Source organism: Podarcis melisellensis (assembly GCF_964234715.1).
Source record: "Podarcis melisellensis genome assembly, chromosome: 5".
Classification (NCBI taxonomy): domain Eukaryota; kingdom Metazoa; phylum Chordata; class Lepidosauria; order Squamata; family Lacertidae; genus Podarcis; species Podarcis melisellensis.
The window spans coordinates 94379926-94397400 of record NC_138537.1 but is presented as its reverse complement, the minus strand read 5'-3'; the positions used below and the strand labels follow the sequence as shown (position 1 = coordinate 94397400).

Sequence of the window (17475 nt, the reverse complement as noted above, 5' to 3'; positions counted from 1 at the left end):
CATATTTCCACATGCAATGAGGTAAAGGATCTGTTTAACATCGCTTAAGAAAACATTTCTAAATACCTGAAATTACTGTTTTCATAGTGGATGCATCCCAAACTGGCGGTGACTTTAGGTTGGAGCATGTATGGCTCAGAACCTTGCTGAAATTCTCCCCCTAACTTACCAGTTCATACAACACAGCTTATACTGGTAGAAACTGCATGTGTGTGTGCAGCAGCAGCAGCAGCCAAGGTTTCTAGGGACCCCTATATTTCTCAAGAGTTCCTGGATGGACTGGACACTTTAAGTCTTTACATGTTAGAAATACAGCCATTATTTCAGGAAAATTGTAATATTTCTTATGTAGGCCCTTTGCCATCCAGATTTGCTCATTTAGTTTTTGTGTGAAGGCAGAACCCCTTCAGCGTCATTCAGTATAGATTTCCTATTCTGTGCCCAGTTCTGTTCCCACAAGACTTGCTTCGGAGATGAAGGGAGGTCTTAACATTCACTTCATCCCTGAAAGCAGCTGTTGAAAAGAGGGATTAGACTCCAGGGAAGCTTCCTCATCAAATGATGAAATCATTGAGGGGGGACAGGAAGAGGGGAGAAGGAATAAAAATAGACCTTTGCCAATCTCCCCCCAAGCAACATTGCATGCAGTATTTATGTATGTGTTGTTATAAATGACGACAAATGTGTGACTTCTAAGGACAGAGTCTCAGGTTATTGTTGCAGAACAGTTGCACTTCGAGATGCCCCCAAAAATGAAGACACAATTGACACGGGATTTTAGTTTAAGTTATTGGGCAAAATTCTGGCCACAACTTTATTGAATACAGAATGTGAGTGGTATTGGCTTAGGCATAGGAATCATCCAAACTATATCAGACTCCCACCCACATCACGGGGAATCTGATAAAAGGGTGAAACACAACCAGAGGGAGCCCTCGTGGGGTCCTGGTATGGCCCTAGCCCCTACCGCGGGGTTTCGGACAAGACCCAGGCCAACCCCTGATTCCTTTAACGGAATACCCTTGAGCTTGGAGTGGCAGGTGATAACCGCACCTCTCCGCCCCACACACTGCTGATCCAATGCCTAACCGCCAAACCTTACAAAGTTGTGACGATTGCTATGTGGTAGGCGAAAACCAAATGGCTCTGCCAATCTGCCAGATGGAAGAATTCCTACCAGGCCCCCATTGCAAAACAGGCGACCAACAATGTCCATAGCAAGGCCAACACACCAGATAAAGGGGTGGGCAGGCAGGGGATCCGCTGCGTGAAGGCAAAGAGGTCTAGCAAACATCACGCAGGGCTTAAATAATGTTTTGTGGCCACCCCCCAAGCCAAGCAATGGCTTTAGGGACCAAGTGACTGCGAAATGACCAGAGTTGAGCAGGGCATAGCCTTGCCCACACCAGGAGGTGAGAGATGCCTGGGGGCCCGAGTGCAATGCGTACCCTCCTTAAAGAGGATCTGATTTGCCACGCAAAAGTGTTTCAGCACAGAGTTGCCTCCCACCAATCGTCATCTGTAACCCAGTAACTACATAATCATATGGGGTATCTCCCCGCAAGGGACATGAGCCACTGGTGTGAGAAAGCGTGTTCTCCATCATGAAGAGCACGTGTTGTGGTGGGGTCTAACAGGACACCCCCTCTTGGTTACTGGATGACCATGACTATGATTGGGCCAATTTGGGTTGTTGGGGAGATTTTGATGTTACCATTTAGACAGATGGCCCGAAGGTTATATATTCTTGGCACACAGTTTATTTCAGTCTCTTTTGCTGCATGCATCGGATCACCCTCCCTCCCTAATTTAGGGCTGTTGCGCTTGACCTTGCTATGCATGTCATGGGGTCGTCAGCTTTGAGGCAGGGGCCTGGTAGGAATTTTGTCCATTTGGCAGATTGGCTGATACCAATTTTGGTTGGTGGAGGGTTGACAGTGCCTGTCCCTCCAACGCTGCTGCTGCAAGGGAATTCCGTTAAAGGAATCCAGGGATTTGCCATACTTTTGTCCGTAACCCTGGCTAGGGGCTAGGGCCATGCAAGCCCCTGGGAGCATGTGGGGAGGGGTGACGGTATGGTGCCCAGCCCCATTTTCTCCCCAATATTGTTTTCCCTTACTGGCTCTCGCTAGAATCCAGGAAGTCAGTTTTGTCCCTGGGCGTGGGGACAGATAGTCATAACCAATGCCTAAGCAACCACTCACATTTTAATAATGTTGTGGCCAAAATTATGCCAAAAACCTTAAACACAAATTTCTGTGTGAATTGTGATTTATTTAGGGGGTGGCTTGGGAACCTCAACACACAATGGATTTGACCATCTCCTGAATGGCATGTCCACTGGGTTACAGATGATGTGGCTTCAGTCTAGTCTAGTGGACTGCCATAGTCGATTATGTCCGTGAAGTGAGGCAGTGCCACTGCACTTTAGCAGATTACTTTGATGTCGGTGAAGACTGAGGTTCAGTGAAATCACCCATTTTATTTCTTTGCAGAATTACAGGATGGAAACAGTCTCTGGCTCCTGCTGCGGCAAATGCTTGCCATCTGCATGTTCCATACAGCTGAGGAACAGAACCATTATTTCCCTGAAGGTGAGTTGGTTTCACTTAAAACTGGGTCCACTATAATGCCAAGTGAATGCAGTTTGTCTGGAAGATTCCACTCTAGCATATATTCCATTGACAAGAAAGGGGCTTCTGCAAGAACATTTCCTGCCTTTTCAAACTCCAGATGAAAAGGCAACAAGCAGTCCGGTTCCTTGAGTGTCAGCTACATACAGGAGAGAGTCCCTTTTGTTTAAGAGGCACTTAGACAACTACAGTCATGCCTCTGGATGAATACGCTTCAAGTTAAGCATTTTCAGGTTGCACTCTGCAGTGACCCTGAAGTAACGGAGTGTGTTACTTCAGGGTTTCGCCGCATGCGCAGACACTCAAAATGACGTCACGCACATGTGCGGAAGCGGCGAAACGCAACCCGCAGATGCGCACTCATGTGTTACGTTCTCTTCAGGATGCGAACGGGGCTCCAGAACGGATCCTGTTCGCATTCAGAGGTACCACTGTACTGTAAGGAACTTGCAACAGGAGATGCACAAAAAAATGATGGTGATTATTTTATTTATATGCCACCCATCTGATTGGGTGGCCCAGCCACTCTGGGCGGCTCCCAACAAAACATTAAAATACAAAAAAATCTCAAACATTAAAAACTTCCCTGCACAGGGATGCCTTCATGTATCTTCTAAAAGTCAGATAGATGTTTATTTCCTTGACATCTGGTGGGAGGGCGTTCCACAGGGCGGGTGCCACTACCGAGAAGGCCCTCTGCCTGGTTCCCTGTAACCTCACTTCTCGCAATGAGGGAACCACCAGAAGGCCATCGGAGCTGGACCTCAGTTTCCAGGCTGAACAATGGGGGTGGAGATGTTCCTTCAGGTATACTGCATATATATCTCTGGATGCTTCCAGATGCTGAGCCACAACTCCCACAGATGGCTCCCCATAAGGTTGTCTTAGGAGTGGTTGTCTCTAGGCCTGAGTGACTGTCTGGCTTTCAGCATCATGAAATAATAATAATAATAATAATAATAATAATAATAATAATAATAATAAATTTATTTATACCCTGCCCATCTGGCTGGGTTTCCTCAGCCACTTTGGGCGGTTCCCAACAGAATATTAAAAACACAATAAAACATTGAACATAAAAAACTTCCCTAAACAGGGTTGCCCTCAGATATCTTCTAAAAATCAAATAGTAGTTTTTCTCTTTGAAATCTGGTGGGAGGGCGTTCCACAGGGCGGGTGCCACTACTGAGAAGGCCCTCTGCCTGGTTCTCTGTAACTTGGCTTCTTGCAGTGAGGGAACCCCCAGAAGGCCCTTGGAGCTGGACCTCAGGGTCCGGGCTGAATGATGGGGGTGGAGATGCTCCTTCAGGTGGAAGGTATCCAGCTTACAGTCAGGGGGGGGGGGACTTGAGGGAAGATAGGCAAAAGGTATTGTCTTGCTTAAGATGGAGGGCACAAGGAGGAGGAGACAACAGAGGATGAGATGGTTGGACAGTGTTTTCAAAGCTACCAGCATGAGTTTGACCAAACTGCGGGAGGCAGTGGAAGACAGGAGTGCCTGGCGTGCTCTGGTCCAGGGGTTCACGAAGAGTCGGACACGACTAAACGACTAAACAACAACAGTTGTCTTGCTTGGCTTCTTCCTTTTTGAACATGAACAATAAGGACTGGTTTATACATGTTTTGCAGACAAATACACTGTGTATCTGGAGGGAACAGTGGAGCTATCTCTACCCCCACAACATGAATTCTGCTGAACATGTTACGCATACCATGAGAACACATGGCCAGTTACCACAACACTTCAAGCTCCAAAAAATATTCACATTTATTTCTTTATTAAATTTGTATCCCATCCTAAATCCGAAGATCACAGGGCGGTCCCCACCTTTTGCCATAAGCAGATGACCAGGAGCGCATGGGACTGTTCCACAATCAGCATCCGGTGAATAATCCCTGGTTGGTAGAAGTACAAGCTGACCTTGAGACTTTCATCTGCTTGCTGTAGGGAGGGAGGGAGAAAAATGCAACTTGATGGTGGTAATGATGACTATAATTTGTATAATTGGAAACTCTGGTTTTTCCCACAGCCCACTGAAATGATCCAAGACGGGTGCGACACCCATTATTGCAAAGTCAATATGAAAGGAGATTTCACCTGGGAGAAGAGAATCACTGCTTGCCCGCCATTTGATACCAACAAGTGTCTGTCTGAAGGAGTAAGTAATGAGCCAAGTGCCCTGTTGAGTAGATCGCACAGTGTGGCGATGATGCTGCCGCCGATTATTATAGCACCATTTGTGTGGTTGGTCCTTTGCAGAGCAACACAAGCACTCTGCTGCTTTGATTTGCAGAACTGGCCCTGCTACAGGTGCCACATTGTGCATTTGTATGAAATCCGTATTTTAGTGTGACAGCACCCACACTTGGGGATTCCTGCTGTCAGGGAACTGCCATCGGAGAGTCAGGTGGAGGAAGGGCTCAAGGAGGCTAGGAGAGCTTCGGATGCGGAGGAAGGAACCAGTAGGGGGAGAGGGAGAGTTCCTGCAGAAACTCAATCAGAGGAATGGCTCCAAGATGTTTCCAGTGAGAACAGCGGGGAGGGCTCTGGACCTCTGCTGGGGACGCCCACTCCGCGGAGGAAACTGTCACGCAGAGAATCCAGAAGGAGAGTTTCCGTCAAGGAACTCTTATGTTGGCGTAAATTCCGGAAACGCCCACTGACGGATTCTGCCAGCGATTGAGGTAGCCACGCACCCATGGCTCCTCGGACTGGGAAAGTTTAGGAACTGATGGTAAAGCTTGGAGGACTTAGACGCTTACGCACGAGCAGCCCCCTTTTCCCATTACACCTGCCTATGGACATCAGGCAGGCACCTTCATCTGCTGAAACATTTTTTGTTTTTAGATAAGCTAACTCAGATATACAGAATGTTTGCAAGGGTTTTTAATTTCTCTTTAGCTTATTGTTAATTTTAATTATGTTCTGAATGTTTTAAATAATATATTTGAGGAGGACGGCCTCTGCCTCCCCCAGTTGATGGGCATTGGCTTTAAAAAAAGAGTGTGTGAGCATCGCTTACTTGCCCCCCCCATTATTTATTGAAGTTGGCACCCCTGAAAGAGAATTATTATTATTTTATTCGTACCCCACCCAAATGATTGGGCTGCCCCAGCCACTCTGGGTGGCTTCCATATACAATCACATCTCGGGTTACAGATGCCTCAGGTTACGCGATTTCAGGTTGCGCACCGTGCTGAACCCGGAAGTACCAGAACGGGTTACTTCTGGATTTTGGCGCTTGCGCAGAAGCGCGCCCAATCGTGACCCACGCGTGCGGAGATGCGTGGGTCACGGGTTGCGAACTTGCCTCCCGCACGGATCACGTTTGCAACCCGAGCGTCCACTGCATTTTAAAATATTTTAAATGAGATGTGTTCTCTTTTTAGGGCAAAGTCGCAAACCTTGACAACACATGCTGCAAAACATGTAAGTAGCTGTTTGGGTAGCTGCATATCTTTTATTTATTTTTACATTTGTGTTTTCCTCCAAAGAGCTCAAGGTGGCACATTAAGTTCCCATTTGCTGACTTGATCCTCACAGAAACTTTGTGAGGTAGGATATCCGGCGAGTTTCATGGTTTTCTTAAGGTTTGAACCCTGGTCTCCCAGGTCTTAGTCCCACACTCAAACCGCTATGCTGCACTGAATCACTTGCCTCGATTGGATGTGACTGGACTGCAGGATTCTTTCTGACACAGAGATATAGCACCCTGAGATGCAGGTATCCCCCATTTTTGGAAGCTTTCAGAAATGTATCTAGTACTTGTTGGAGATGTAGAGTAGAAACTGGTACTATGTTCCACATGTGGTGGCTATGTAAAAAAATGTAGATCTTCTGGGATGACATCTATATAGAACTTTACAAAAAGTTTAGGGTTTCATTTTTAAAAAGACCAGAAGCAATATATACTCCGAATTACAGGATCAGACGTTCCTAAGAATGTAAAAGAAGTTTTTTTTTTTATACGCCACAGTCGCAGCGAGAATCTTAATAGTGACTAAATGGAAAAGTGATGAAATCCCTTCCAGGTCAGAATGGTTACAAATACTAGCCAAATATGCAGAGCTAGCCCAACTATCTGAAAAAATGAAAGTTAACAAGTATTTATTGCAAAATGGGAGCTTTTCAAATCATATCTTAAGATCAATTGTTGTAGTATGAACTCGGTCGCAACCTTTGAATAGCTAAGTAAGAAACAAGGATATAAGAGAATAATACTTTAATATAAAATGAACTGATAGATTTATGCAATAAGTTTGTAAATATTAAAAGAAGCATAGAGAAGACGGGAGGTTAGATGTACCTTAAGAAGATTTACCATCAAAACAGATGATTTTACCCTTTTGTTTATTTTCTATTTGGTGTAACGACATAAATGTATGGTTTTTCTTTTTGATTTTTGTTGGTGTTTACAACAAAGCATAAAAAAAAGAGATGCACAATGGTCAATGACTCCTGCAGAAAAAAATGCATGCAAGAAAGTTCCTTCCTCAGGGGTTTGTTTTTGCTTTTGGTTTTAATTGCCTTCTCTAAAGCATAAACCTTTTGAGCTGATGATTCCCACTGCCAGAGGTTTAGGAAACACTATATTTCTAAAAGTGGAGACTTTACCCTGATTTTCTTCTTTTGCCTGGATCAGTCTCCAAAACTAATTCTTCAACATGACCTCAAATAAAGGCGTCAGTTGTCAAGTTATATGGTGGATAATTACAGAATTTGTTTATCACTGAAAACTATCCCTCCTTTGAAGGTCAAAATGTCAGCACCTCTTCACCCTTCATTCTCTCTCCTCTTACTTTTTGTTCTGTTCATGTGCCAATAAATAAAAGATGGCCATCCCTATGCAGCCACAGTTAACTGCTGTAACAAAACCCCAGTTTGAGGAATTTATTCCAAGATCATTTCTTGCCGTTGCCTGTCCATATATCAGCAAGTTCCAGTTTTAAGAAATAAAAGTCACTGGAGCTCTTGAGATAATAGACTCTCACTGTAAAGTGCTCACAGGTTAATTTAATTAGGAGGGTTTCTTTTATCTGCACAATGACTATTACTGAAAATAGCCAATTAACCATTACATAAAACAGATGTGAATGTAATACTGAAAAGGCTCAAAGACAACGTTAAAGAAACACTGCAGAAAATGAACAACAAAGCAAGTAAAATTTAAAAAGCCTCCTAACAGTGTAATCTGCCAGTTCTGGCTTTCATCTGCTAATGGAAAGCTTTTTATAGGATGATGCTGGATATGTTGGAAAGTCCGAACATTGACCAATATCAGTTTTCTGATTGGATTTTCTACTTATTCAAGATTGAGGGAAACCAGTGAAAATTCCAATGAATGGGCCAGAAGTTGCTTTTAGGACCAACATGTCAGTTCTAGGGCTAAGTCAAAACTGCCTGCCTCTTTTCTGCAAATGTTGAAAAGGACCTCCTCTTTATAGCCATTTTTGGCACTTGTGTTCACACATCTGCATGGTCTCAATGATATTCTTGTATTTCCTAACACTGACACTTAAAACCACATAGGAAGCCACTGCCAAACGACAGGATTAAATGACAGCTTGGGCAAATGAGTCTTATAATGGCAATGAGAGCAGACAAAATGAAGGAAAATGGCAACAAGAAGGAGCAGCAGCCAAGGGGCACAAATCACAGTCCAAGTTCAAGGTGCCATGAGTCACGTGCCACTCTTTCGCCACACCTTATCATGTACCAGTTTTGGCATGAAGATCCTGTTGTTGTTGTTTAGTCGTTTAGTCATGTCCGACTCTTTGTGACCCCCTGGACCAGAGCACGCCAGGCACTCCTGTCTTCCACTGCCTCCTGCAGTTTGGTCAAACTCATGCTGGTAGTTTTGAGAACACTGTCCAACCATCTCTGTCATCCCCTTCTCCTTGTCCCCTCCATCTTTCCCAACATCAGGGTCTTTTCCAGGGAGTCTTCTCTTCTCATGAGTTGGCCAAAGTATTGGAGCCTCAGCTTCAGGATCTGCCCTTCCAGTGAGCACTCAGGGCTGATTTCCTTAAGAATGGATAGGTTTGATCTTCTTGCAGTCCATGGGACTCTCAGAGTCTCCTCCAGCACCAGAATTCAAAAGCACCAATTCTTCAACGATCAGCTTTCTTTATGGTCCAGCTCTCACTTCCATACATTACTACTGGGAAAACCATGAAGATCCTAGACTGTATTAAACCAGAGTTCCCAAGTTCAGACATAAAAAGAGTTTGTGGCTTCTTGACTGAGACCGAGCCATTGTTCCTTGGTATGGAAATAACAGGGAATTCTTGCTTAATACAAGCCAGGAACGTCACAGTGAAGTTGGCTATCAGCAGGAGGAAGAAGGGACAATGGAGGAGAACGCAGCTCTGACGCTCATTCAAAAAACCCACACCTTTCAAAGTGAATACATTTAGCACAACCTTGTTGTTGTTGTTTAGTCGTGTGCGATAATGCTGCTTCATGCATTTGCCAGTGCCTTTGCAGAACCCATTTTAAGAACCTCTTATCTGGTGACAGCCATAGTGATGCAAAAGGGTAACATTGCTATTACAGATAAGATTTCTTGTACTGGTCATGTCGACAAATACAGTAGCAAACTATATATATTTTTAGCATTTTATTTATTTATTAACATTCTTATATTGCATCGGTAAACATTGTCATATTACATTACAGGACTTACTATAATATAATTTCCAACATGTATACAAAAATTATATACAAATTTTATATACCTAAAAAGAAAATGAAACAAACCAACAAAAAGAACAAAGAGAAAAAACCAATTTCCCTCCAAAAAATCATATAAATACCAACACACTAGACTTCCTGTCTTTCCCGTTGTATATTCCTTTTTTACAAATGAATTTCTTATTATTGTATATTTCTTTACATATTATCTAATACATTCCTATATCAATATGTGCTCTTAGTGTTATTTCTCAACTCAGTCTCACTCCAACGTCAATCAAATGCTAGCATAGATAGCGAAACTTTACTGTATTTTGGAACATATGTTTTACATCTATCCCACTTTTCCATAAATTTTTGTTTTGAATTGCCTCTCAGGGTATTTGTTAATTGCGCCATTTCAGCAAATTCTTGTAGCTTGTAATGCCAGTCCGTTATTGTTGGGGTTATTTTTAATGCAACACTAGAAATAACTGAAAAAATTATCAGTTTATTTGGGTACTTATCACTATGAATGGATGAGTTTGTATTTTAGTTCTTTAAGTATTTTCCCATCTTAAATTCAGCTCTTCACATTTCTGCAGCAATATGTGGTTTTTCAAAAATAAAAAATCCCTATTAAATTGCATTTACTGCAATTTTCTCCTAGCAAATATATTTTTGTATGCTGGTTTAATTAATATGCACATTTTTGTAAGCAATTTCCCCAAATAAAATACATTTCATGTGTTATTTTTGCTGATACATTACTGTATATATTACCGTAATGATACATGCATATTTGTACACCTTGCTTAGTTGGAGAGTTGCATTGCAAAATTCAGATAAGTGCAAATATTGAAGGATAGGTGTATTTTGCTTTACATATTGGTTTGAGAACTTAAGTTGTTTCTTATTAAAATGCAAACAAAATCAAATTTTCAATTCATCTGCCACATGCATTCTAGGTCATCTTTTAAAATTCATTTTACGAACACCAGCTACTATGCCCATATAGCTTAGTATATTGAGCCCTAAATCTCCATTTCTAAATCCCTGTCTTAAAGTTTTTTTACAACTAGGCTTGCCATACGTCAGGAAAATTCCTGACATGTCCTGGTTTTCAGTGTAAAAATGGCGCTGGGGGAATTTTGCCGAATTGGCAAAATGTCAGGGAAAACCCAAATGTATGGCAACACAATGGGAAAAGCTGCGGAAACAGCTGAAAAAGCTTTAAATCTCTATTTTTGGGTTAGGTCTTCTTTAAAAAAAGTCAACAACTTTGCGGCTGTCAGGAATTTTACTTTTTGAAATATGGCAACCCTATTTTATTTACAACAAACTGTACTCATGCGGCAGCAACTAACCCTCCATTTCAAAACATAGTTACATACAGAGCACATTACTGAAAGAGCAGGAACAAATACTTATATGTATACTCAGACGTCTATGGCCTTTATGCAGCCAGAATCTCCTTTTATAGACAATTCATAACGTTGCCCATCCAGTTCATATTTTGATTTAAGCCCCTGGGGGATTTTGTATTCAGAGTCGACATCCAATATAGTTCTTTCTGCAGGAATTTCTGATGGAATTGTAATCCTTTGGCACGGACCTTTTCCAGGCAGAAAAATTTAGGTCTTCCTGAATACATCCATATTCTGGAAAAGGCTGGATAAGGGGAGCTTGTATTCTGTGGTTCCTAGTGCAGCTTTAATGCTCACAGATGCTAACCTTGATGGATCTCACTGTTGTTCCCACATAGATCTCATTACAGAGGCACAAAATAGCACACACCGCTCCTTTTGCATTAAAGTTATAAAACCGTTTGTCTGCAAGACAGAGTTGTTCCACCAGGCCTTTGGTCAGGGCACAGCCTGACTCCCTCCTCTGGCAACCTGCACAGAATCTTGCTTAATCAGTTGCCATTAATTTGATTTCAATTGATTTTTATAATGAAATATTTTTAGAATGTGCAATTATCTGATTGTTTGATTGTTTTGATTGTTGTTAGCCGCCCTGAGCCCGGCTTCGGCTGGGGAGGGCGGGATACAAATAAAATTTATTATTATTATTATTATTATGTATAGTGTTTGTTGTCAGTAGGGTTCAAAAACCTTTTCCCCATGAGGCAATTAATTGTATACAGAAATCAGCCTCCAATTTCTTCTGCTAACAATGTCTCTAAGGTTCTGCTCACATCTTCATGAGAACTTGGGGCCAGCCTAACACTATATAGGTTGATTGCTTTATTGATTTGTCAATCATGTCTCTGATTTTCCTAGTATATCACTCATATATGAAAGGGACCACAATTTATTTTGGGGTTTTTTGTGTGGATTTTTGTGTGGTTCTATTGAAAGTTAGTAAAGCCTATCCTTTGTCAGCTGATTGAAATATCACATAAAATTTGGATTAGACAATGCTCCACCATTAATTTGTGCTATGCACACACACCAGTTTTTTCAATGTTCTGTACAAATTCACGATGCCTGAATAGTGGATTGATTGAATGGATTGAATGTAAACCTTGGTCTAAATAGAGCAGTTCTATCCTGGAGTGGTGCAATTTCCTCTATTAAATGAATCTGCAATTTTTTTTACATTTCTGATTATAATGCAACCATAGAATGCATCAGTATAATTGGCTACTGTTGTTGTTGTTTAGTCGTTTAGTCGTGTCCGATTCTTCGTGACCCCCTGGACCAGAGCACGCCAGGCACTCCTGTCTTCCACTGCCTCCCGCAGTTTGGTCAAACTCATGCTGGTAGCTTCGAGAACACTGTCCAACCATCTCATCCTCTGTCATCCCCTTCTCCTTGTGCCCTCCATCTTTCCCAACATCAGGGTCTTTTCCAGGGAGTCTTCTCTTCTCATGAGGTGGCCAAAGTATTGGAGCCTCAGCTTCAGGATCTGTCCTTCCAGTGAGCACTCAGGGCTGATTTCCTTCAGAATGGAGAGGTTTGATCTTCTTGCAGTCCATGGGACTCTCAAGGGTCTCCTCCAGCACCATAATTCAAAAGCATCATTGGCTATTGGCCAATTGGCTATTATGATGGACCAAAAGAAGGCATTTGGAATTATTTAAACATTCACAAAACAAAACAAAGCTGTCCCGATTGAGCTTCTGATTCAGATTGCCATAGATTTGAGTCTCCTGGACACTACCAAGATTTGTCAGAGCTCAGGACACAGAAGGAAGGAATCTATCAGACCTGTGAGACCCACAGCTGCATGTCTGCATGGGTCCCTGAGACCACATGTGTTAGTGAGGATGGACAATATGAATGCTAAAGCCCACACATGTCAATGGCATGTGTGATGCTCCTGTAGATTGGCTCCTAAACAGCTTTATTACTGGTGGTAGTTATTAAAGCAGTGACAGCCTTATTGCCATCTCATGGAGAAAAACTGCTCATGTGATATGCAGCACATGCTTTGGTCATGTCAATCCACCCATAGAACCCAACAATATTTACCCTGTCAAGCTCAGCCCACTTGTGTCACAGAAGATGGCTTACAGTTTTGGTATGCAGTATAGGGTGGAACCACTGAGCCTCTGAGGCTTGCCAATCAGAAGGTCGGAGGTTCGAATCCCCATGACGGGATGAGCGCCCGTTGCTCAGTCCCAGCTCCTGCCAACCTAGCAGTTCAAAAGCACCCGCCAAAAGTGCAAGTAGATAAATAGGTACCACTCCAGTAGGAAGGTAAACGGCGTTTCCGTGCACTGCTCTGGTGTTGGTGTTCTGTTGTGCCAGAAGTGGCTTAGTCATGCTGGCCACATGACGCAGAAAAACTGTCTGCGGAAGCAGACAAACGCCGGCTTCCTCGGCCTATAAAGCGAGATGAGCACCGCAACACCAGAGTTGTCCGCGACTGGACTTAACTGTCAGGGGTCCTTTACCTTTACCTTTTTATAGAATGGTAAGATGCATGCCTCTTTCTTACAGATGCTACCACTGCATTTTTCCTTCCTCTTTAGGTGTAGAGCCAGAATGCAAGCAAATCACAGGCAGACTGGAATATGTGAAAGTGGGCGACTGTGTGAATGAAAGCCAGCTGAATATCAACTACTGTGAGGTAACCTATCCTTACCCATTTCGTGAACTCTGGGTGAGCAAAGTTGGAGGAGATATTTCTGTAGACAATCTATGACATGTCCTAGCATCAACTCACAAAGAGCAGGCTGCAGGGATGCATGTTTCTTCCTCTCTGGAACAGTATTTTCTGGCTGTGTACACATTGCCAGCCTAAAACACACCCAGATCATTCTGTTTCTCAATCTGGATCAAAGTTGATTTGGCTGGGAGTGGAGAAGCATCAAAATAGACAATAACAGAATAGATCCAGGCTAGATATGGGTTGTGGCTAAAAATGTGCACTGCTCCCAAACCACCAGTAGGAGCGCACTGGGTACAGAGTAAACAGGAATGTGTACACAGCATCAGTCATTCTCCCTGTCTTCTGCCCAGCCTGAGTTGCATCATAATCAGCAACTTAAAATCTTCCAAGGAAAGAAGGCTTGCTGAGTGTGGGCATATAGTCAGGGACAAACTACACACGAGGCCCGACAACAAAGCCCTGATGGCCACTTTGCATAAAGAAAAGCAACTCTAGGGGTTTATTTCTCAGTAGAAACACCATGAGTGGGGAAGGGAGCAATCACTGTAGTGGAAGGATGGCCAACAGGGGAAGTATTAATCATCTCTTCTCCTGCCACTTAGCCAATTCCAAAGGTCGTTTCCGTTTTTGAATAGTCATTGGGGTTTACGTTTATATTAGGCCTCCTTTCTGTGTCTCTAGATTGGAGCCAATCCAACTATCTTAACCAGGCATTGGCAAACTCGGCCCTCCAGATGTTTTGAGACTACAGTTCCCATCGTCCCTGACCACTGGTTCTGTTCTCTAGGGATGATGGGAGTTGTAGTCCCAAAACATTTGGAGGGCCGAGTTTGCCTATGTCTGATCTTTACTCTTTCCTTCGTAGTTCTGGGATGGAGGTGAGGTAGCAGTCATTGTGACTCTGTGCTGCTAGCCAAGAGCCTTTTTAACTAGAGATTCAAAGATGTCACCTGGGGAGGGACCTTCGGAATGCAAAACATTTACTTCCCCAATGGTCTATAATACTTTGTGAACATTGTTTATACTTTAAAATGTTCTGTGTATCAGGAGGGTTTTATAGCAATAAATATCTACTCAATAAAGGAATAGAATGGGAAGCATCCAGGCAATGTTTAGAAACTCTTGAGTCCAATTAGAGGCCTGTCAGTCTCCATGTTAATGACCGAAGCTTTTCCAAGAAGTTGTTGGCAAGGCTATTACAGCTGAACACTGATGCTCCTTTCTGTGTTAGTGGGCATGATGTCATTTTTTAAAAATTTATTTTTTAAATATTTTTTATTGCTTTTTAACATACATATCATACATATCACAAACATACTTACACAGCCAAGAAAAAAGAAAAAAAGGAAAAAAAGAAAAACGAAACATGTAATACATAAAAACATAGACAACTCAACTTACATTGACAAACACTCATCGACTTCCCTTTACCTCGATTTCGGAATAAAGTTATCATATTTTTTATCAGCAGTGTCTCATTTTTCAAGCAATTTTTACGTAGTAAGCGTTATCTCATACCTACTGTGATTTTTCAAATATATATTTGTTTTTATCAACATTTTTGTTTTCCTTTTATTTCTGTTTCCATATATAACTTAAATTTATCCCATTCATTATTAAATTTTGTACTTTTTTGATTTTGTACTTTTTTGATTTGATGTCATGTTAAGTCATGGTTAAGGCAAATAAGGTGGAATTTTTGTTTAGGAGGAGTGTAGATATTGCAGCCAGAGTCCAATTTGCAAACCATGGTTTATAGAGAGCTGGCCTTCTGTCTGCACCTGACCTTTTACAAAACTAATTTCCCAGAGACTGTAGGAGCAATTGTCATGGCAGAACATTTTACTCTGGAAATAGTGTGGCAGGAATAAAAGATTTCTAATTTCACTTTCAGGGCAAATGCACAAGCAGAGCCATTTATAACATTACACTGAACAGCATTGAAGATCAGTGCACCTGTTGTTCGGCTACAGCGACAGAATCCATGCAAGTACCCCTCCGCTGTGCCAATGGCTCCATCGTACAGCATGAAGTCTTTAGCGCCAGACAGTGTGAATGTCTCTCTCGGAAATGCAAGCCATAAATATCTCTGGGAGCTAATGTGATTTTTTTTTTTTTGTACCCAGCTGCCAAGAAATTTACAATCCAATTCTAATTTTCTTTGCGTATTTTGTATTTTGATACCGTTCTTCTAGCCAAGGCATTCATTGTAACATACCAAGCAATAAACTCTGAACTCATTTAGCCACATATTTGGGATATTTTGCTTCCTGAATCTTGCAGTGTTCCTTATACGGGGTGGTGGTATGGACAACTGTCAGTTCTAGAATCTAGACAATTCACATAGCTACTCTGGGTTAAAAATTAAGGTCTCTGATCTACGTTTCTGCTGTTCCCACTGAATGAAGAGCACTGAAGTCAGGAACCATTGACTTCTAGGCCAGTGGGTTTTGCTGATGGGTGAACTGCCATCCCAAACTTTCAACTGAGAATTGTTTGCTCTCCAAGAACAAGAGTTTTCTTCCAGGTAATATGAGCCCAGAAACTCTTTCCGTCAGTCCTCCCAGCGCTGTCTTTAGCATATGCGCCGCCAGGGTTCAAAGATCCACCCAGCGCCCCCAAATTTAGTTTAGCCCCCAAATTAACTTTTATTATGCTTATTTCAGACACCACGCTTACGCCTTGTTTACGAAAGAAGGGAGGAAAAATAAACTTTTTATTTCGCCCTGACCCCGCTGCCGCGTAGCAGTGCAGCTCAATACAATACGTAACATAATATTTTGATGTAGGAGTTAATTTTGCGTGCATGGCGCCGTTGTGCATGACAAGTGCCGTTGCTGAGTCAAACGCCGCCGTTGTGAATGACAAGTACCACTGCTGGTGCAGCGCGTCTTTGGTAAATGAGCGCACAAAGTCGAATGCCCTCTAGGTATACATTTCGGTAATACTTGGGTATATATGTGTCAGGGAACTGCCATCGGAGCTAGAGGCGGAGGCAAGGCTCCAAAGCGATGCTGGAGAAGGGCCCAGCAGGGAGAGAGGCAGCTCATCGGCTGGGGAAGGAAATCAGTGTAACACCAGGGATAAAGGGGGGCAGATGGGGGAATCGGCGAGGGGGCTCCAGGACTCCTCGCCGGAGACCAGCGGGGAGAGCACGGGTCCTCCGTTGCCCACACCCACCCTGCGCAGAAGACTTCCACGCAGGGAGAGTAGGAGGAGACTTGGCATCAAAGAACTTCTTTGCTGGAAGAGGTTCAAGAAACGCCCACTGACGGATGCTGCTAGCGACTGAAACAGCCACAAAGTGAAGAGCTGTCCAGACAGAAAAGGTTTAACCAGGCAACCTAGCCAGGAGTGACGGCAACTTACGCACGAGCAACCCCTATAACCATTACAATATGTATTTTGTTTTTCTAGCTTGATCAAAATTATTTCATAACAGGTAGACAGTTAAGAGCTTAGGTGGCTTCAGCGGTGGGTGCCTAGCACCCCCCAGAATTTGGTGCCCGGATGCCCCACACCCCTTGCACCCCCCAGGTAAAGATGGCCCTGGTTTCAGCCGCTGAGAATCAAGACTGTTCTTGTAAGCATAGCCCAGTCCCAGGTTCTGCTTTGGGTGACACTGGAAAGAGATGGGACATTGGGAACTGGTTTTTACATATACTACATATTTTGGAAAGTGATTTGCCTGTCCATCCATCTCTTTATTCCCCATAGGTTAGGCCAGCTTTTGAGAGATCACAGCTAAATTTGGTCGAATGCCCTTTAGTGAAACACCTAGGTATATGTGTATTTTGTTTTTCTAGCTTGATCAAAATTATTTATTATTTCATAACAGGTAGATTAGGGACGCGGGTGGCGCTGTGGGTAAAACCTCAGCGCCTAGAGCTTGCCGATCGTAAGGTCGGCGGTTCGACTCCCCGCGGCGGGGTGAGCTCCCGTCTTTCGGTCCCAGCTCCTGCCCACCTAGCAGTTCGAAAGCACCTCTGGGTGCAAGTAGATAAATAGGTACCACTTTATAGCGGGAAGGTAAACGGCATTTCCGTG

At 43.1% G+C, this 17475-nt stretch overlaps 1 protein-coding gene across 1 annotated transcript in view; it reads left to right on the top strand.

Annotated features, from left to right (window-relative positions):
* VWF (von Willebrand factor) overlaps nucleotides 1-15678 on the top strand; it is a 166087-nt gene extending 150409 nt beyond the window's left edge. Inside the window, exons 48-52 of the mRNA XM_081911652.1 lie at nucleotides 2496-2594; nucleotides 4664-4792; nucleotides 6024-6063; nucleotides 13289-13386; nucleotides 15323-15678. Of these exons, the coding sequence (XP_081767778.1) occupies nucleotides 2496-2594; nucleotides 4664-4792; nucleotides 6024-6063; nucleotides 13289-13386; nucleotides 15323-15511 (555 nt within the window). The 3' untranslated portion in view covers nucleotides 15512-15678. The remainder of the gene's footprint in view (nucleotides 1-2495; nucleotides 2595-4663; nucleotides 4793-6023; nucleotides 6064-13288; nucleotides 13387-15322) is intronic.
* The last annotated feature ends 1797 nt before the right edge of the window (nucleotides 15679-17475 follow it).